The sequence below is a fragment of the Xenopus laevis genome, chromosome 4L (assembly GCF_017654675.1).
Source record: "Xenopus laevis strain J_2021 chromosome 4L, Xenopus_laevis_v10.1, whole genome shotgun sequence".
Classification (NCBI taxonomy): domain Eukaryota; kingdom Metazoa; phylum Chordata; class Amphibia; order Anura; family Pipidae; genus Xenopus; species Xenopus laevis.
This window is the reverse complement of record NC_054377.1, coordinates 99,175,237-99,198,581: the sequence shown is the minus strand read 5'-3', so window position 1 is coordinate 99,198,581 and position 23,345 is coordinate 99,175,237. Positions and strand designations below refer to the sequence as shown.

At 37.8% G+C, this 23,345-nt stretch overlaps 1 protein-coding gene across 2 annotated transcripts in view; it reads left to right on the top strand.

Annotated features, from left to right (window-relative positions):
• plppr5.L (phospholipid phosphatase related 5 L homeolog) overlaps positions 1-23,345 on the top strand; it is a 96,068-nt gene that overhangs the window by 45,430 nt on the left and 27,293 nt on the right. For both annotated transcript variants that reach the window (XM_041589279.1, NM_001092703.1), the window contains 2 exon segments: positions 6,290-6,422; positions 10,692-10,942. In XM_041589279.1, the coding sequence (XP_041445213.1) occupies positions 6,290-6,422; positions 10,692-10,942 (384 nt within the window).

The following is a 23,345-nucleotide window of genomic DNA, read 5'->3' as shown; positions in this document are numbered from 1 at the left end:
AAAAAACAATATTGTATCTACAGCTTCTAAATCTAAAACAGAAGAATATTTGCAATGTACTTCTACTAGAAATTCAATAAAGAGAAAAAAAAATCTGGCACAATACATCCGCTTTACCTTTCTCTGTTGCAGAATTGGCACATGTTTCTGTGCTCTGTCCCAGAGTGCAGAGGCCTGAGGTTACCCCTTGAATACAATACTATGTTTGGCAGTATTGCATTTTTTCCTGTCAAGTAATCTCTCTGCTCCCCCAAATATCACCTGACAGAAAAAATGAAGTTGGAATTGTAACAGGAAGAAGTGTTGGAGCAAAAGAAAGAGCTCTGTCCATTCATTGGCTGATGTAACCTAACATGTACAGTATGCGTGTCCTTGATTTGTGTGTACAATGAGCACAGTGAATTGTACAAGCCAGGAGGTGGCCCTTAGTAATTAAAATGGCAGTTTTCTATTTGAGATTAGTCATTGGCAAGTACTTCTAAAAAAGTATATTTTTAGGAAAATTATTTATTTTGATGAAGAGGTGTTTTACATATGGGCCGCTTTTTTGTGATATATTTATTGAGACAGCAATGTTCAGGGATATACTTTTACTTGAATGTGTAAATTGTTCCCCATACGTTTTACAAACATTATAAATGCTAAAATGCTGTTTCTGGTTGCTGTATCTTCAGAATTGTCACTTTCCATCTGTAGTTTTGCATATAAAGTAATTGGGTCATTAAATATTTTCTCATTACTCCGCTATGTGGTGTTTTCCACAGTAAATTTGGGTCAGGATTATATTCATTATTCCTTTCACTGACCTTGAATCTGCTACTCTCATTCTGCGTTTTATGAATGAGCAGTAGTCCTAGTGTGTGAATTCTGTAGCTAATACAGTGTAAAGTATGATACTTAAATTTGATTAAAAGCATTAACCAATAACATGTCACTCCAATAAACACAACTATTTATTGCATTTATTATTACAATTACTGTATGTAAATAGTTTCTCAATATTTTGACACCACCAAAAAATATAAAAGCAACAACACATTTTTACCATAAATATTTCAATTCATATTATGTTTTGCACCAAAAAACCCATCCAAAACTTATTCATTTCATTTGTGCAATACAAATGTTAAAATCAGAATGTACAGTAATACTTTTAGCAGAGCTTTCCCTAGCTTCTATAAACGTATTACTAACTGTTGTGGAAAGTCACTGCTCTGTCCACAGTTAGGCACCCCTCCAGTGATTATAATCACTTGCCTGATACAAAGGCCAGTTCTCCTGTTCGCACTGCATAGGCCCAGGAAAATTTCTGACCACCATCTTCTTCTTCTGTATTCTCTTTGCTACAGTCTAGGATGGCACATGCGCAGTAGAGTGGAAAGCTGAATTCTTTTCACTCCATTGTGCATGCATCTGCATTGGCCCAAACAAATGAAGAGAGAAAATTGCAGAAAATCGACTCCTACAGAAATATCCTGGCCTGGTGCAGTTTTACATTTTTAAATGTTATAGTCACTAGGGGAGTGCCTAACATTTTGACACCCCTCCCCCAGTAATTATACCTATAGTTCTCCTTTAAGCTGTCTATACAATGCAAGATCCACTTGTCAGGTGAAGTGACAATGCGACCTTATCCAATTTGGCCACTCAGGTAGTTGACCAAAATAGTCTATCTATCTATCTATCTATCTATCTATCTATCTATTTAATTATCTATCTATCATCTGTCTGTCTGTCTATCTATCTATCTATCTATTATCTATCATCTATCTATCTATGTATCTATCATCTATCTATCTATCTATCTATCTATCTATCTATCATCTATCTATCTATCTATCTATCTATCTATCTATCTATCTATCTATCTATCATATATCTATCTATCTATCTATCTATCTATCTATCTATCTATCTATCATCTATCTATCTATCTATCTATCTATCTATCTATCTATCTATCATATATCTATCTATATATTAGTCCCTAGGCAAAGAATAACTTCACATAGGGTAAGCAAAGTATTGTAGTTCTTATCAGATCAGATTTTTCAACATATATATTTGATATATAACCAAGCACAAATCAGATATTGGTCAGGGAGACTCTTGTTTATGGTTGAAGCACAATGTCTAGAGCTGAAGCAAGAATTTTCAGCAGCCCTGGGCAGTGGACCACCCAAACCCCACCAACAACAACTTCACCACTAGATTTGATGTATGTTGTACCAATGACAGTCACCCAGCAAGCAGTTTGCCTAAAGTTGACATACAAACAAGGCTATAAATTGTCAAGGAGCTATTGATTCAATACTTAAATGGTACAGGCATTTCTATTCACATTGTTGCAACAATACCAACAAAAATAATGTTAGCTAACTGAAACATGAATATTAGTGAGTTGGGTATTTTTCTTAAAAAGCCACTGTAAACTAAAGTTGTATTGGTTACATTTGTTCAGTACAGGTAAATATTTACATGAACACCGTCATAAGAGAATTATGGGGTCTGTCTATAGACTCTATATAATAAGTGTTTTTACCTTATTTCATCTATTTGTGTATGACTTAATTACCAGTATGATAAAACTTGTTTATAAGCAGGGGGTTAACACATTTCACAAAGCATTGGGCCTCTGTGCCTGCACAATGGGTCCAGGAGCTCACCCCCTGTGAGTTTCATTGATCAACCATAAAAATCGATCTGTAATTCCTGTTTGTGTAGCTTTGCCGAGCTTGAATAGTATCAGCTGCAGCATTAACAAAGGAAGTGATTTCTTGTACTTTTAATCAATACACATGTTAAAGCTACAAATTAGGCAATACTGTGCACTATGGAACAAATAACCAGTTTTTTACTACTATTAATGAAAAATAAAATAGTCGTAAAACCAGAAGTGGAGTCATACTGGACATAAAATGGAAAAATATCAACATTTCTGTCCTGTTATTTTTCTTCTGTATTATATTGCATATATTATATAATATTATAATGCATGATGTAAAATTTATGTTGATCCAATCAGTGAATACAGGCCTGGTGACAACCCTAGCCAACCGTATGTATTTTTGGCTAATAATGGACCCACACTTTATAATCCCATTTTATTCTTTATGCAGTTGTTAATAGGACATCAGAAATCCTCCCCCCCCCCAAGGTTGAAATGTCATACATTTAAGTGAAAACCCTGTGGTTTTGTTTGATCTGTGACATGCATGTTTCCATATCTGCAATAGATAAACAGTTGATGGCTAAAAATATATATTTTAATAAAGGGGCATAATCTTCTAGATTGAAGCTCCAATTTGCACCACTATTTGCACAGCCGATTAAAAATGTTATTGATGTGATTGCACTCAGTATACAGTATGCTTTTTGGTTTTCATATATGTGCCACACTATCCTATCCATATAACACATGGAAATCAACAGGGAACAGTGTAGGAAATGTAAATGAGCCCACACCTGTATTGGTTCATAAAAACTGGGAGGCACAGGAGATACGATAGTTTTTAAAATTTCCTGTGCACCAATCTCCAGTACTCCGGACTCAATGGTGAAAATTTGATTAAATAAAAGAGAGCGGACGGAGGCGATGAATGACAGTGGGCCTAGGGGCGCCTGCAATGTAAATTCGGCCCTGGCCCCAGTAGGTCCCGGACACTCCAGCTCGACAAACTAAAGAAATGATTTTGCTTCCGGATCAACCCACTTTACACAATACTTAACATTCTTTTCATTTATAAGTTACTGCATCTTTATATCTACATGAAGCTAATTTGTGAGTAATTAAACCTGAACTACATGCTTGTTCACCAAGATGACTGAGGTGTCCCTTACAATAAATCTTGACTTACCAGAAAACAGTACAAACACAAGAGCATTGTGCAAGAGGAATTAGTTGTCCATTTAGTAAATTATATGCATCCTTTATTTCTATAATCAGGTACATTTTTAACTACATCCCTATTCTCAGAAGGCTGTTAAGGAATGTGATTCTCAAAAAGCACAAAATCATAGCCCGGTTGTAATGCTAATGAAAGAGATCATATAAAGCTATTCAGCATTCCACACTTTATAGAATATGACAAATGCACAAATAGCCACTGGATAGCCCTGGTTCCAGTCTTTATAAGAAAAATAAGATTTCATTTTGGCCTGAATTAAAAAAAACTGATAGAGTGGAAAATGAATTTACTGATGACACACTTAGTACAAATCATGTATTCATTTTTTTCCTGTTAGAATTGTATTACAGCAATACAGTACATCTGGTTCAAAAAACTTTAAATAAGGTTTATTATGCCATTTTTATTTTTTCAGAATAATGTATCAATATTTTGCAAATGGATTGTAACACTTGCTTTACAACTGATTGCACAGCAGAGGGGTGTTTGTATTATAGTAACAAAAAAAGTACATTGTAAAAACTTCCTACGACATTGGCCCAGAATATTAATCCTGCATATGAGTTTAGCAAGGCGCTGAAAATCGAATATATATTGGTTCCAATACATATAATAAGTTACAGTGGCTATTTATAAAGTGAATTGCAATAAATTATTTCACTCCAATCTCATTTCAATTCAGTATAAAACTTCTTTTGTTCAAAAAGTGACTAGTGTGCCAAATGAATTAACCCACCGTCAATCCTGTATATAACAATTGATCTTATAGAAGAATTAATTATTGAATTAATTATTACTAATCCCACTGCCCCATCTAACCTAGCTTCTCCATACTTCTGTAGCTCACCCCCCTTGTCTAGTTTAAACACTCCCCCAGCCTCATAGCCATTCTACCCCCTAGCATAGTGGACCCACTTCCACTGAGGTGCAATCTATCATGACTACATAGGTCCAAAGCACTGTACAACAAAACAATAAATTATTAGTAACAAACAAGAGCTCACTGCAATAATAAGTAACAATAAGTGCATTATTAGAAATACAATTCACATAAATATAAAAAATAAATACACTCAGTGTCAAGGAGACAAAAGGATAGAGGATACTACCCCGTAGGGCTTACAGTCTAAATGGGAGGGTAACTTCAAACACAAGTGATATTACAATGCAATGGCTGCATTCATAAATTAGAATAGAATTGCTTGATGGTTGATCAAATAGGTAGAGCAAATTCTTCATATTTATAATGTCACCTAAATTAACCAAGTGAATACATGTTGAATGTAGGAAGGGAGGATTGGAAGTGGGTGAGGGCAGATCAGGGCAGAGATGGGGAACAACTCTGGGCCAAATGAATTATGAATCGACCCATGAATTCTGCAACTATTTATCATACTTGCTAAGACTGAAAAGAATGTTTTTTGTTTCATTTTAATCCTCTTTCTGCTTAAGGATAATGACACATGGGGGAAAATTACTAACAGGCTAAAACTCGCCAGCGCTGGCTTTGCGCACATCGCAACACTTCGTTAGGGGTAAATTCGCCTGGACAATGCTAATTCACGAAGTTCCGAAGTTGCGCACAGGGTAACGAACGCTGGCGAAGTTGCACTAGCGAAAATACACCAGCAGTTCGAAGTTACGCTAGCGTTGGCTAATTTGTATACGGCGTGCAGTTAAAGTACAATGGCCGTATATGCTGCAGTAAATATATTACACTGCACAAGGCCAGGGAACTTTAATAAAATTATATAGAGGTCTTATATTGCCCTACACATGAGCCCACAGTATAGTTTAGGTGCCATATGTCATCAAATGTAGGGGGGAAGGAGGGTACCCCAAAATTTTTTTCGATCTTTGTCAGCCTATCACCCTGTAAAAATGAAAAGACGCCAGCGTTTTTTGGGACTTAGAAGAATTTTCTACTTTTTTTGAGGAACTCCTATCTACTCTAATGCACTTTGCCTGGCCTGAGGTGGCGAAGGCAAGTCTGGTGATAGAGGTAACGGTCAGTAAAATCAAAAACGTAATTATGCGAGCAAACTTACGCCAGCGACCGTTAGTAAATTGGCAGTGCCACTTTCCCTTTAGTAAATTTCCCCATGGTACTTTTACCGTATTCCTTTCTTTGCAGTACTGTTTAGGGTTTTAAGCCATGTTGGTTTTTGGGACCAGTTGGGTATGCAGAATAAGTCAGTTGTTGTTGGCTATGAAGATGAAGTACATTTAGGCACATTGTTAAAGAAATCATTTGGAAAGTAACCAAAGTGATTATATTTGGGCGGTCAAAATGAATTCTATAACCTATGTTAAAATGTTGCTGTTAGCATATGATAACATTAAACAGATTCAAATATCCTGCTCTTTTATTGTTTATTTAGATAATCGTTGGCGAAACAGTAGTGTTTTGCCTACAGGTCGCAACAAGAGATTTTGAAAACCAGGAAAAGACTCTCTTAACCGGAGACTGTTGTTATATTAATCCACTGGTGAGAAGAACTGTCAGATTTCTTGGTAAGTGTATTCTCCTAATTTGTATTGCTTTTCATTAAAAATTATTAAAATATATATATATATGGGCTGTCTGCAGGCTTTATCCAATACACCCCCCAGAGGGGTACCAGTCGATTTTCTCATTCACTTACTAGAATTAACCCTCTCCAGGAACTTCTTTAGTTTTGAGAAACTATTCTATCTACAGGTCTCCAGCACCGCGATGGGAAGTGCGCTGGCACCATCTTATGCCAACATTTTTATGCTTGAATATGAGACGACTCACATTCTTCCCTTTCTTGGGCATCAGCATTTGTTATTTCCACTACGTAGACAATCTGTTTATGATATGGACAGATACTGAAGAGGCTCTCCTTGCCTTTCATCAACAACAACCTTGACAGTCCCATTAGCCTTTCATTGTGTCATAGTACAAGGGACATTGACTTTCTTGATCTTAATATTTTCATAAGTAACTCCACATTGGGGACCCGTCTCTTCAGGAAATCAATAGATCGCAATTCAATACTGCATACATCAAGCTTCCATTCACCAGCTACGACCCGTGTGATACTATACTCACAATTTCTGAGGGTTATCCGGAATAACACTGAAAGAGCCACTGCAAAAGTCCAGATTCAGGAGATGCTTGCTAGGTTTCTCAAAAGAGGCTACACACAGGATCTCTTGTTGTCACAGCTGAATAGGGAGTTAGAACATACGCAATCTGATCTTCTCATATCTAAATGAAAGGAATCTGAAGCCACTAATTCTCTAATCTATACAACCACTTTCTCATCAGCATCCTGCCATCTTGCCAAAAGTACTGACAAACATTGGCCCATGTTGAACATGGATGAATCCCTCTGTTTCCACAAAGCCAGAAAACCCATTATGGGCTACAGAAGGGGCAAGAATTTGAGGGATTTAATTGTCAAGACAGACTTTCTGGGGCTGCCTGATTCAGAACCAAACTGGCTATCTAAACAGAGTAAACTAGGATGCTACAAGTGTCCAGACTGTGTAACATGTAGGTGCCTGCTGACGGGCCCGAATTTCCCCCACACACGGGGAAGAGATACAAAATCCTTCACAGACTTGGTTGTACCTCAAAACATGCACCACACTCAAAGAACTCAAGTCTCAACAACCTGTAGCCAAACATTTCCTCCAGAAGGGGCACCCACCACCTAACTTCAGATGCATGGCAATTGATTACCAACCTCCATTGTCAAAAGGCGGCAACCGGGACCAGGCACTACTTAGGAGAGAATCCAGATGGATCCACAGATTGGAGACTGTGGCATCACGTGGACTGAACGAAACCTTGCCACTGGTCTGCTTTGTGTGATGCCCTTTTTTTGAACTTTGGATGCTTTGGTTCATGCCCCCTGTAAGCTATGTCCCTTATTCAATATGCTTCCATCTTTTTGTCCACCTTTTACCTTAATTCACGACTAACTGCAGTACAATGCTGTAACTTTGTTTTTAATTTTGACCAGTGATTCGCAATGCACCTATACTTACAGGGTGATTATCTCTGTTAATTTACCCCTTATGCCTTCATACGCACCTTGGAGTATGATTCCCATTACCTGGACTTGGTCATGATATGTGGGTTCTGGGAACATAGGTGATGGGGCAGACTTTAGCCTCCATTTGTTGTTCTTGCCCTGTGTCATTTGCATTACTCATAGCTAAGTGTGTCAGTCTGTGTATTTACATGCACTGCCCACTATACAGAGTTGATAGTGACTTCCCTGCAAGACGCTACTTGACATTGCTAAGTTATGCAGGGCAAAGTTACTAGGAGGCGTGACTCCACCACACTGGTGTTCCCAACCTCTTGGGTTGCCCCACTGCTACAGGATAATGGAAGAGGCTTAGCCACGCCCTCAGAGTGTCTGTGTCTGCAGGCATTGTAGGTGTATGTCTCTCTCCATGTGATCAAGGCTGGGGTCTAGGTGCATTTTAGAAGAGGTCAGTATATGGGTGTTCACCTGAGAGCACTTGTGCTTCACTTATTGTGCTTGTTTCACACCGCACTGAATGTCTATCTTTCACTTCTGGGTTGTGGTTGCCTAACAACGATAACTGGCAGCAAAAACCCTTTTAAAGCGTTCACTACTTGTTGGTGGTTTGTATTCCCTGATGAAAGTTCCAGATAGGAACTGAAACGTTGGATTCTAATAAACCTGCTCTTTCTTCACCTTTGAACTTTGTTTAAAATCCTTGGAGTGCTGATGTTTTTTGTATATATATATATATATATATATATATATATATATATATATATAGTTAGTCCAACCTGGTGCACTCGAAACACTCTCTGCGGCATCTGCCTGGGTGCTAGTCTAATAATAGTATTATTTACAAATAACCAATAACCGCACTCCAAGAACTTTGTAAGTGAGAAAAATTAAAGTAATTTATTTCAACGTTTCGGCTCCTCTACTAGGGCCGTCTTCAGGATGTAAAACAAATCATACAGTGTTACTCCTTTTAAAGAGAACAACATGGTGTCATAACCATGAGGTATGACGTCATCAGTGTGTGCCACCATCAAAATCAACCCTGCGAGTGTCATATTGTTGCCAAATAATATGTCCGTACATCAAACAATCATAAGTATATTCCAGTGTATCAGGTGAAGTGTCCAATAGTGAATTATACAAAGTGTCCATGTGTTTAAAGCAGGCACAAGGTGTACCCTGTGGGGGTAGCAAGTGTTAAAAACAACTTTCCCTGGGTTAAGAGATGCTACAGCCCGGTGTGCCCTTCTGTCCCTCCTCGCAGAGCATCATACCAATGACCTGTGGCCAACTTCCCCTTGCATCCTCTGTGGTCTGCCTCCCGACCTAACAGAACTCTACCGGCGGCTGTCAACAGCGCGGTTCCGCCTGTGTTGCCATGGTAACCCGATCCTGGGTATTGCGCGCTCTTTCTCTTAGATTTGCTGGAGCCTCCCTTCTTTGCACCTGCGCTCCCAAATGCCTTGGCCCAGCTTGAAACCTCCTCCCCAACGTGGGGATACACACCGGTAATCTACCGGTGCCCTCTCCATGTCACGGGGTGGGGAGGTGGGGTGTTTGCGCTCTCATTCATTGATAGTTGGACTTCCAACTATCAATGAATGAGAGCGCAACCCCCCCCCCCCGTGACGTGGAGAGGGCACCGGTAGATTACCGGTGTGTATCCCCACATTGGGGAGGAGGTTTCAAGCTGGGCCAAGGCAGTTGTAATTATGTGAGCATTGAACTGGGGTGAACTGTAGTTTCACTCATATATATAAGTGACTGTCTTATTATGACTAAAGAGAAAAAATACTTGTAATCTATTATTCTTTTCAATATGTACATCTGCATGCTCTGAATTTTGTACTCTAAGAAATATGTATGGGAATAAAAAAATTAATTTCAGGCTTCTCAATCAAAACTATGGTATGTGGTATGGCAATCCCATGATCTACATCAACATACAATCCTGCTTTGATATGCTATCCCCAACGGCTTCACAACAATTTACACTGTACACAGTTATGTACAGTCATTTGTATTCTTACAACAGTTATCCCTTTAATTTTAGCCTTGTATTTTTTTTTCTTATTGAACATTTAATTTATATTGCTAAGACAAAGTAGTAGGATCAGTAACTTATCAATATAGACTGCATTGTTTGTATTTTCTGTGCCTAGGGATAGGGAAGAAGAAATAAAACTTTGTACCTTTTCAGTTGCACCTCAATTTAAAGCAAACATTGATTAATTAATTGTCAGCCAATTTGAATACATAGTAATAGTAGAAGTAACATTGCTGTGGTATCCACTTGCACTCTACTGGAACTCTGCTAAAAACAGTCAAACACATTGTGTTGAATTAACACAGGTCATAACTACAAATGAAGCACAAGGGGGGCTTGGGTCTCCTTCCACTGTATGGGATCCATGGGTGACCCACAGAGCACACAAGATCACAGATCACATGTAAATTGACCTGTGATTTTGGTCAAGGTGGTGATGCCTAGTTGCACCACTGGGTATCAGCTCTGATAAATGTGTAAATCTGTTATATTTTTTTGAGCAGTCCTAAAATATATAGAAATGCAGGTAATCTTATGTTTCTTTATATAACAACTCTGCCCCCTATGGAATTTTATTTTACTTTTATGCTTGTTTTCATTGTTTTGTTAGCTCTGTTTTTCTTGTGTCAAAAAATAATCAGAGTTTTAAAAGTAGAGACTATTACTTTGAATGAGATATTCATTTTGATTTATTTCTGTTTTTTTTTCTAGGCATTTATACTTTTGGATTGTTTGCTACAGATATATTTGTAAATGCTGGACAAGTTGTTACAGGGAATCTGGCCCCACATTTCCTTACAGTTTGTAAACCCAACTATACAGCACTTGGTTGTCGACAGTTTACACAGTTTATTACTGATGCCAATGCTTGCACTGGGATCCCAGATCTTGTTATCAAAGCCAGAAGAACGTTTCCATCCAAAGATGCAGCTCTTAGTGTTTATGCAGCTTTGTACCTGGCAGTAAGTACATCTTGCATTGAAATAAGTAAATGTTCTTCTGTATGTACAAATGCACCTTCAATTATATGTATAATTGTGGGGCTTGGTATTTTTGACTTTTCATTATATCTTGTCAAGACAGCTTCTATTTATTTAAGTTGTGCAATAATAAAATTCCCTGGAAAGGGGAAGGCAATAAATCGAATTTAATCTAATGTATAATCTGATACAGGGGCCGGTATAAGCTTCTGATTTATTTTTGTACATAGTAAATTAAGTTGAAATAATTGAAATCTGTTCCAGAATTAAACAATGGAGGGAAAATCCATCAATCTTTAGTAGATTATACAATAATCTTCCAGAAGCAGATGGTATAAGGAAGGACAAGTCATGCCATAGGTCATTTAGATCATTTAGATAGCTAGGTAGACAGATTGGTTAGATTCAATTATTTGCCAGATGCTGGTTTAGTTTTAAAATGTAGAATGATTTTAAGGGGCACATTTACTAAGGGTCGAATTTCAAAGTGGTAAAACTTCGAAATTCAACCATTGATTGTATAAATTCGATAGTCGAAGTTTTTTTTGATTGAATTTAGCCATTTTCGATCGAATTCAAATCGTTTGATCGAATGTAGAAATCAGTCGAAACGAACGATTTAATCGATCAATCAAACAATTTAAAAAAAAAAAAAAACCTTCGACTTCTAAAAACGTAGCCAAATAACATAGCAATTCGGCAGGTTTAAGGTGGCGAAGTGTCAGATATTCGAATGGTCGAATATTCAAAGCTTTTTCAATTCAAATCGAATTTTGGCCTATTTGAAGGTCGAAGTACCCAAAAATTACTTCAAAATTCGAAGTTTTTGAATTCGAAATTCACTTCAACCCTTAGTAAATGGGCCGCTAACTGTAATTTCAGGTAGCAATATGCAAATTGTTTTTATATTAATGATAAAGCTACCTATGTAAAAGAGCTCACAAGTTTATGCTTTTCATATTTCAGATATTATTCCAGAATATATTGAGCTACGAATTGTTGGGGGGGGGGTTATTGTTCTGTGAGGTCTGTGTATTACTGTTCCTTTTGTGGAGGAGATGTTTGTGTTCAGCTGCTTTAATCTGTGTCCAATGTTTACAAATACATTTTACAGTATTTTTGTTTTTTTGTCATGTTGGCTACTAGTGGTTGCTATGGTCAGCTGTAACCTATACAATCCATGCATATTATAAAGATTCTATTAAGACACCCATCACATAAAGGAGAGAGAAGTCTAGCAAGGCATTGGAACTCACTAGGAGCAGAAAATGAAAGGGTGAGACAGAAGCTTGATTTGTTTGTGTGTTGAAAGTGATGTTGTTCTAAAAGAGATTTTTAAATGAGATAGCTACCCATACGAGCTGCAGAGCTCCAAAGCATATAGATGTATTCATACTATCCCTAGTATCCATTATTTATATAGCATGGATGTGTTTATGGAACCCTGTGTACAGATTGTTCTTATTTCTTATCAGTCCCTGTCCCCCTGAAGCTTAGAACCTAAGGTCCCTATCACATTCATACACAGTGAATTGTACCAGTAGGAAACCCACATAGACAATGATAGAACCTACAAGCTTCTTAAACTTAGTGCCCAGATCAGAATGAAAAGATATGACAGATACTCGATTTCAAGGTCAATGTTATACCTTTATACGGAAGAACATTAATAAGAGTCTTTTGTGTACAGTTTGTGTGCATTGTTTCTTTATACTCACAGTTGTTTAATTATGAGTCAATGTATTTTGATGAAAAGCATTTGTGTACATTTATGTCATACATGTTTTTACATAAGTGTGGCTCTATGACTAATATTTTAAAATATGGGCATGCTTTATACAAACGTATGCAATGCAATATGTAGTAATTTAGGGCCTGGAGACACTTTAATAATTTAGGGCCTGGAGACACTTTAATAATTCCACTTCTAGGCAGGCTGATTAAGGCATTACTTACTGATAGCTGATTGTTACTAGGGATGGGCAAATTTTTTTGCCTTGTTACACTTGTATGGTGTTGTGCGTCAAAATAAAAAGACGCGCGTAAAAAAGATTTTGCCGCACGACAAATTTTTGGCGAAACGAAACAGGTCAAATTCGCCCATCCCTAATTGTTACATAAGAAAATTATTCCTTTGACAACATATCAATACAGGGCTAATAGACAGGACCACAGAAAAGCCTGTCTTAGCACAACTGTTGATATTCAACTTTTCAGTAAATAAGGTTGTGTTGTGTGTGTTTGAATGTGCATGTATTGTGTTTTCTATAATTTAACAATGCAACAGCATTATTTTCTGTATGCTGCAGAATGTCACATGGGGCAGACACGTATGTTTTGAAAGGATTTAGATACACTAAGTTGCATATTAAAAAAACTGTGCTTTCTCGATTTGAAAAAAAAAATTATTTGAGAAAATATTTTGCGAAAACAATGTATATGAATATTCTGGATTTATTAAAGAAAAAACGGTGAAAAGTTTCTATAGAAATCAATGGAAAATTGTCTTGATAAACTTTATTTATTTGCCCAGTTTATTAAAGCATTTCAGATTTTCAGCCACATTGAAAATGCACGGAACAATGTGATTCTTGCTTGCAAGTTTTTTTTCTGCAACAAAACGCAAACAGGACTATTTGGTTCGAGTTTTTTCTTAATTACTATGGATTAAGAATTGCAAAGATACTTTTCTATTTAAATATTCGTTGTGGCAAATAATTATTTTTTAAATTTACCAGCACAAAAATGTGATCATTTCCCATTTAGTTTAGTGGCAAGATTACATCTCTCCGTTGATGTCATTATGATTTGATGCCATCCGGTACACAGTTAAACTGTTAGAATACATAGAACTAATGTCAGATTTTGCACTTTTACAGTCTGTATTTAGCAACCCTGCTCTTTTTTCCTGTATGCCGGGACCTTTGCCATTTGGAAAGAAAATTGTTTAGCTATGTTCTCTTGATTGGTACCATGGGGGTTAAAGTGCTTCTGATGCAATATATTTTAAACTGAATTGCGTCTTGCTGTCATATCAGCCATTATTTTCATAGCCATATACACCTTAACATAATCACTTTGTTTCTATAATAATAAATCCTCAGTGCATGTTTCTTAATACACCTTTAAAGGGGAACACTGGCTTCCAAACCAACATTTAATAAAGAGGCCCACATAACACAGAAACCCTAATATACCCATCACAGTTACCTGTTTCTACAAAAAGTATGAATAAAAGCCATTTTCTATGCTGAAATCCAGCTGTTTATTTGTTAAACTCTTTCTGCATCATTTGAAATCCTGACAGGGAAGGAGGGACTAAACACTGATGTTACAAATTATAACAACTTCTCCACAGCTTACAGACAGCATGCAGGAACTACATAACCCACAATGCATTTCATTGTGATATTCCTTTCCTTATTGAAATCACGTGTGCAGGGAATTGTGTGTTTTAGAGGATGCAGGCTAAGGACAGCTGGCTGTTGATACAAAGTAACAGTAGTCAGCCAGCTCAGCAAAGTAGTCAAACAGATCAGCAGGAAAGCAGGGGGCTAGGCTTAGGGAACTGTTCCAAACCATTAAAAATCTGCATATTTTTTAATTGATGTATATTGCAAAGTTGATTGAAGTTATGTTTACTTTTCAAAAAGCTTAAGTTACTGTATGTTTGTGTGGAGTTCCCATTTTAAACAACAAAAATTAGGGCAGCAAATCATGCCAGCTCATCAAAGACACTTTTATTACATTGCCCCACCCCGGTCACAGAGCTTTGAACACTACTTATTTCACCTTAGATGTAAAATTACTAGAAATTATATATATATATCCATAAACGCAGCTCTGGGATTAGTATACACCAATAATCCTCCCATTTCAATGAACATACAATTCACAAATCATTATCTGGGTTCAAAATCCATAGGTGTAAACTATATGACAAGCTGCAATATAATATCCATGGTGATAATTCATTTTGTATTAGCAGTGGTATAACTATAAGGTACTATGACCATAGCAAATTAATTATAGGACCCATTATAAAGGGTCCTAATTATAGGACCCTTTATCCATCAATCATTGTTTGTGTTTGTTTTGCACAGATTTAATGAACCTTTGACCCTATTAAGACCCTCCCTTATACCTACTGATCAAATGAGTGTGCCTCATAGAGAACCTAGTGATGTCATCACTATCAACACCAGAGGGTTGCAGCAACTAGTTCTATAATAAGATAATTACATTGTGTACATCACTTATCTGTCACTATTTTTATCCCTGAACATCCCTGATGCTGCATATAAGGTTGTCACAATTTCAGCATCACTTAAAGGAAAACTATACCCCCGAACATTGTAGCTCTCTATAAAAATGTATCACATAAAACAGCTTATATGTAAAACCCTTCTTCACCTAAATAAACCATTTTTATAAAACACTTTTTCCTGTTACAGTTTGAGCTGCATTGTTACTGGTCAAATGATCTCTGAGGGAGCACAAAGAATATCATAAAATGGTGTCTTGAGGTAAAATAGCAATATTTATAGTTATATATATATTTCAGTTTAGTAAGATTCTTTAATAGTCTACTTAATATGAAATATAAACTACTTGTTGGTTACATTTTCAATCTGGGGGTATACATTTCTTTAAGAATTGTATTGTGCTCATCAGTAACTATAGAAGTCCTAATTATTTTTCAATTTAGGCTGCATATATGTCCTCTCTATCAGACCATGTCCTCCAACCAACTAAATATACTGGGCAGTTTTACAAATGCCATCAAAATGTATGTTTATGTCTTTCAGACTTGACTATCTATAGAGGAAACCAGAAACTAGTCTAAAAAGCCCAATAGAACCACAAATCACAAGCTGAATGAATACCCTATAACATATATATGTTAAATTGGGCCATATTCAAACTAATGAGAAATCTCCAAATGCAGATAGACCGCAATGGGGTGGGGTAGATGAATTTGAAATAAATATTTAAATTAAATCTTCCCAATTAAGGCATCACTGTTTCTCTTGTTACTACATAATGGCATGAATTAATATGTATCCACTTTGTGTGTAGAGAGGCTTAAATATTCTGGTCTTGATCATGTTTTCTTAATTTATAGATGACAGTGTTTGAGAAAATATAATTAAGTAGCTGACATGTAGGTCTGGTGCCAGCATGCCCTTAATAAAACAATAGGCTTTCAGGGTAATTTTGTCATCAAATTTATTGTATATATTTGTATTTATGTATAATTTGTAAAATATTATTTTTATTCATCGAATAAACCATATAATTATTAATTGCAATTGTTCAGTATAAAGTATTTATTCAGAGTTTACAAAGCTTATGCCTTTCAGTGCAGTCATGATTTTAAACTAAATTTCTTAGATAATAAGCAATACTAGCACAATCAGGCTGAAGCCTCTTGGTTTTAACATGCAGCAGTTCATAATAACATTGGCTCTCTGTATTTTTTGCTATGTTTGACAAATAACACTCCATTCACTGCATTTTTTTCCACAATGTGGGTGGCTGCTATGGCAACGACTGCCTCCTCTTGCTGGAAAAAAAAAGAAAGAAAAAAAAGCTTTTTTAAACATTTTTCTTATTGAATTGTGTCTTGATGCATAATATCAAAATCATTACATGTAAAACTTAAAAGGTCTGATGTTATAGCTATTCAAAAGGAATATATAAGAATATGTGTTCTGAATTTTGACAAAATGAGTTTAGAAGCCAAAAACAAACAGACAACTTGCTAAGACATGTCCTTGTAGGAAATGTAAGAGAAATACAGAGGAAGCAATAATGAAATATTTCATTGAAATAACAATGAAAGGGAATGTCATTATATCCCCCTTATTTTTCTCTCTCTCTCCCTTTCTCTTGCACCTTCCCCAGATCTATATAAAAGTGCGGGGACCCATTATGTTAACTCCCAATTGTCTGGAAATCCCTACTTAATATTCCTCTCAATTCCTGGTGCTTGGGTGGGTTAGTACCCATTGGCCCAGGAAGTTTAACTACCACTTCCTGTTTAACTTTAATATAGTAACTGGAAACCCAGATTTCTTCCTCTTTGGCCTCCATCTTCTGACCAAGGTGGATGTCTGATGGGGAGCATGGGACAATAAGGCCCCAGTAAAGAGTTCTGCCCTAACGGCACAACCCCTTTAGAGACATCAGAGAATATGGACCCCTTGAACAAGGTTAGACAGTAATTGAAAAGCATATCTCATTGTACATTCTAGGGTTGTTAGTTTGACAGTTCTGCTAGCAAAAGCAGCTTTGTCTATCAACTTAGGATTGATAGCTGGAGGTAGCTCAACCTTAGACTCAACTGACTTTAAAATGAAGGAACCATAGTAAGAACACAGATCCAGGCTAGTATTTACTTCCTGCACATTTTTAATAGAGGAGATCTGGACCACTAGCCTTCAATGTGCATCTCACAACCTGCCAGACTACTCCACTCTGGTGTCATAGTTTTGATCTGCCTATTATTGCTGCCTATGATTAATGTACTTCCTCTATCTCAGTTCTATTCTGTGAGTATTAACCCTGTGGTGTTTGAAAATACACCTCTTGTATCTGTTTAAGAACATTTGAAATCCCATCTAAGTATATTGCGTCTAACTATCCATTCCTCTTTCAACATTGTGAGGGACCAGCTGGGAAAAGGAGTCAAATGTAGCCAATGTTCTACTTCACTAAGCTAGAATTTACTTTCTACTTTTCACTAACAGGCGCAAGTGGCAATTCGTGATCGAACCAGATCGTAGCTAGCGCAGTTTCGGACCCTATCGCCAGTCGTATTTTCACTCTGGTGAACAGGCACTACTCCGCAAAGTGTGGATTTTACTGAACGTTACCTCTTTCGCCAGAGTTGACTTCACCACCTCATGCCGGGTGAAGTGCTTAAAAGAAGCTAGATCTTCCTCAATCTTCTGTCACTTACCGTATATACTCGAGTATAAGCCGAGTTTTTCAGCACCCAAAATGTGCTGAAAAAGTCTACCTCGGCTTATACTCGAGTCAGTAGTTTACGCTGATAGACGGTACTGAATATGCAGTACATGGGGGGGCATGGCTAGCCAAGCAAGCGCATGGTGGCATTTTGGACTCTCCTGGGGCTGTAAGGCTAATCTCCCCTCATTCTTCCACCCCACCTTACATACCATCACAGAGGCTATCCATAAGGCAGAGGAGCAGTCCGTTTGTAACTCTCAGCAAAACCGAGCGCTCCAGCACCGCCAGCAGCTGAGAACGCAGTGCGGCCTAGTCACGCATAGGAAGCCGCGGACTACAGTAACTGCTCTTCCCCAAGCGCAGCAGACCGGAAGCGCGGTTCCATGAAGTTGCGGCCTAGAGTTCGCACCATAGGGTGAGTGAGCTCCGGACCCTGGGGGTGCCCTGTCCTGGACCCTGGGAAGCCTGCAACTCTACCCTGCAGCCCAACACATGACAAAGTGAACCTGCCCCACAGACAACAGCCCAGACTCTGCCTGCGCAACATAGACCTATGAACATTGCATTTAAACAGGGTCCCTTGACCCTGGTGGATTGCACTTCCTGCAGAAATAAGTCCAGTGTCTGCAAACACCAGCTAACACTTAAACCCAACAGTGGTGCCAAGTCCCCAAACTCTGCCCTACCAGCTGACAGGACACTCTGCACCAAGCAGTTGCTGACCTAGATCTCCCATATCCAACCTCACAGGAGGAACTAACTCTGGTCTAGTAACAGGGAGAAGCTACGGACCTGTGTGGCCCCGTCCCCTGCTAGAGGCCCAATTGGAAGTGGAGCCTGGTGCCACGCAATTAGGCAAGGTAAAAATGTCCTGCACTCTATAACTGCTTTTGTTTGTTTTGCATGAGGGAAATTTACATGTTTTACTTAATAGTAGCTGCTGCATTTCTCACCCTAGGCTTATACTCGAGTCAATAAGTTTTCCCAGTTTTCATATGTAAAATTAGGTACCTCGGCTTATACTCGGATCGGCTTATACTCGAGTATATACGGTACATCATAATCTGTGTGCTGAAAATGCATTAAAGTTCCAAAAATGCTGGCGTCTTTTCCTTTTTTGAAGCGGAATTGCCTGCAAAAGTCATAGCTTAAAAATTTTTTTGGGTAACCGGTTTTCTCCAGACATTTTAAATATGGAACATTAATTTTTACAGTGGGCTCATGTGTAGGGCATTATAGTAACTCTCTTGTCTGTATTAAGGTTCCCTGGACATTGTTAAGAAAAAGTGGTAACTTCAAACATTTGCACCAGCATTTATAATAAAGACGTCCATACAACTTTAATGTAACCGCCATATGCAAATTGACCTAAGCGCAAGATCACTAGTGGATTTGCGCTAGGCAAAAACGAACTGCTGAAGTAACGCTAGCGAAAAGTCGCCCGAGTTTGGTGCCCAGGGCGTAACTTGACATTTTAGTGAATTAATGTAGTGGTAGTGAATTTGCGCCTGGAGAAGTGGTGCGATGTGTGAGAAGCGGTCGCTGGCGACAATTCGCTCTTTAGTAAATCTGCCCCCAAAATTTTGGCAGCTCCATCCAGGTGTATGAATTCATATAGTCTTCTTTGAACTGGCTCATAAAGGATGGTGAATGGTGTCAGGAGCTGAGGGTAGGGAAAGTGACAGTAAAGATTAAGTACCCTGAGGTTATATAAGTAGAGAGAAGGAATCCTGTGACTTAAAACTAGCTAGTGAAAAATTACATTCTTCATGAGTCATTTACTTTGCACTTTACTGTGCACTTTGCTCCCTGCCCCTTAAAAATTGCCAGAGGTTCATGCACTGTTCTCTCTAAGCAATACAATCACAGCCATGAATAAATTAGAAGGAACATTAAATCCATGCACTCCAAAATGCAGTACTGAGACCAGGCCCGGATTTGCGGCAAGGCTGCAAAGGCCCGGGCCTAGGGCGGCATAGTTTAAGGGACGGCATGCCGCCTAGCGGCAGCAGTAGTTTGCTCTGTTCTGTAGCTCTAAGCGCTATAGACGCTTAGTGCTCCGGTGTGGAAGGATGTGCATGTGCGCAATCCTGCGGGAGGGAGGGGGCACCAGAGGACACTGGCCTCAGGGCGCCATGAGAAGAAATCCGCACCTGACTGAGACCGGCATCACCACCCATGAATACAGTGCTGCCCATGTTCTGCAGCTCTGAATTCATAAGGGGGAGTAGAGAGACATCATGGAGATAGCTCTGTACTCTATACCTCTACACAGAGCTCTGTACTTACCACCTGTTCTATTACAGACAGTGAGGACATGGCGTGCTTGTGCAGAATCTAGCTCCTGATTTCCAATCCAGCAGGTGTGTGGGTATAGAGTGCAGCCTGATCCAGGACAAAAGTGTTTTAGAATGAGCACTGACAGGAACATGAACACTCACATTACTATTTTTACTGTTTCACTATTGTTACTATTGCATACAGTTTTATACTGCTTTCACAGAATAGGTTGCAACCAGAACAATAGTAATTCAATACATTAGCACATGAAATAGGCTTCATGTAGCAGAAAACAGCAGGAATTGCTTGTGTGTGTGAAGATCATGGAGTCATCAACAGATTTTCAATTAAGCCTTGCAAGCAAATTAGTTCTCACGTTTAAAGGGGCATTATACATCTATATACACCAAGGGGCACATTTACTAAGCTTGAGTGAAGGATTAGAATGAAAAATACTTCAAATTTCGAAGTTTTTTTTTGGCTACTTCGACCTTCGACTTCGAATCGAACCATTCAAACTAAAAATCGTTCGACTATTCAATAATTTAAGTACTGTCTCTTTAAAAAAAACTTTGACTACCTACTTCGCCACCTAAAACCTACCAAGCACCAATGGTAGCCTATGGGGAAGGTCCCCATAAGCTTTTAAAGCTTTTTTTGATCGAAGGATTTAATTTTCCTTTGATCGTTCGATCGAAGCATTTGAGGTAAATCCTTCAACTTCGATATTCTAAGTCTAAGGATTTTACTTCGAGGGTCAAATATCGAGGGTTAATTAACCCTCGATATTCGACCAATAGTAAATGGGCCTCCCAGGCTAAAGTTATCACAATAAATATGACTTGTGTTGATAATGTAGTTTGCCTATTCTTTTAATATGAAATAAAATATTTTCCTAATGTCTTGCCATTATAAAACACTTTTGGTAAATTGTTTTATTTTTTACGGAACTCACTCCATCCTCTCCTCCTGTTAGGGTCTGAGATAAGGAGCAGCTAATTATACAGAGTGCTTACATGTGGACTGGTAAAGAAAGAAAGAAAGTTAAAGTGCTTTTATGTTCTTATTTAGGTACAAGAGGAGGGTTGTGGGTGCACTCCTAAGGTCATATAAAACATATTTAAATACAATAATCCCCTGTCTAAAAAAAAGAAAAACAGTGTTATGTTATGATCATAAAATTGGTAAGCCACCATACCACGTCAAGGTAAACCCCATACGGTGGTCCCTAACCTGTTTACCTGTGATCAAGATATAAAACCTTTGTTTCGATCTGTTCTTATTTAGGCAAAAAAGCTCTTTGTTTTGTTTTGCCTCTAAGCTCTTTAGCAGGCCCGCTTGATTTTGGGCGCTGGATAGGGTTTCCACCTAGCTAGTATTTTACCAGCTTCCAGTAGGCTTCTTCTCTCCTGCAGAGCCATACCCCTCCCAACTCTCCAAATGTTGGCTGCATTTGGAGTATTAACCCCATGGTTTTGTATATAATACTAGTTTTTTGGCAGGAATAACAGCTTTTGTTTTTAAGGGTATGTATGTTGCAGTTTAGAGCTGTGTTTGGGAGCAATTCTAGCCCATTCTTCTAGATTGTTTGGATTAGTCAGGTGACTCTTGAGCACCCCAATTTTAAAAAAATGCCACAGATATTCTCATCTAAAATTGAGAAACAGCAATTGCAGAAAAATCCGGATGCACATCTGTTTAGTTGAAGTTGTGTCAAAAGTGATTTATTAAGCCCATATATACATCACAAAAGGGCAATGTTTCAGACCCCTCTGGGCCCTTTATCAAGCCTTGAAGAGGCTTGATAAAGGGCCCGGAAGGGTCTGAAACGTTTGATGGGCCAACCTAAAGAACTAACACAGATTTTAAGATGGCTAGGGTTTGGCAGCCAGGGGAAGGAGAAATTTTGTCAGTTAAATAGAGAAAGAGACTTTATGCATAAAGACATGAACATGATTACTCCTATGTAAACTGACTATATTAGTATGTAAGTAATACACAGTATGTAGTATTGGTTTAGTATCCCTTTTGCAGGTATATATTTTGTCATACTTCCCAATAAATCTGGCATTAAAATAAATCTGCATTAAACAGACTTTTAGAAAAGAGAATCTCAAACAGCTACAAACTAACACCCACCAAAAACATGTTGGTGCCCACTAAGAACAATCCTCTCCATCCATGCATAACATCTGCTGGCAGAGAGTGAAACTGACTGAAATCTGAATGTCTGAGGTCACATATATAAAACTCCTTGGCGTGTACATACTTTATATTATTACTGAAATTGTACTTACGTGACCAGCAATATCAACTGCAATGATATGCATTCATGCACACAGACAAATACACACATATACGGATCAGTCAGCCATCTGGTGTTTTCAGGGTAGTGGTTTTTGTTTTTCTTTAATTGAAGCTCATAGTATAGCTCTGAAGCAACATAAATGCATGTATAATTAATTTTCTCTCTTAATGTTAATTATTGGATATAATCCAAACTCATAAGAACTGCTTGTTTGTGTGACCTGCAGTTCTGCACTATGTGCTCGACATAACATGTGCCCTAGTCATTTCTACAGTCTGTCACCTCTAAATGGCAAATACAGTATTCAACCAGCTGTTTTAATGAGTAGTATTACAACCAGTAAGTTCTGCCTACATAGTAGTGAAATAGGGTCTACAATAACCATTCATCAGTTATACATTTTAGGGAATAACTGTAATTTTTAAGCATAATTTTATTTCATGAATTTGAGATGTGCATTATTTATATCCTGTTGGAACAAATTTGTTTTTCTCAAAACAAATATTTGAACCAGACATGTTTACATTTCTGTGTTTCCTTATGTATTAAATCAGACAATGTTTAAATGCTTTTTAATATGCCTTTATTAAAGGGAACATTTGTGTTAGACATATTTCTTAGTAGAATGCTGATGTTCTAAGATGCTTTTACAATAGATTCATTTTCAGATTTGTGTGTATATCCTTCAACTGATTTGTCTTTCTGTTTTATCCACTCTCTATTTTCTAGTTTAAAAGGTTACTCGAGTCAGCAGATCCCAGAAAGCAGATTTCTTTTGAGGGTAGTACAGTATTTAGAAGAAATAAGTCTAAAGCCGCTGAA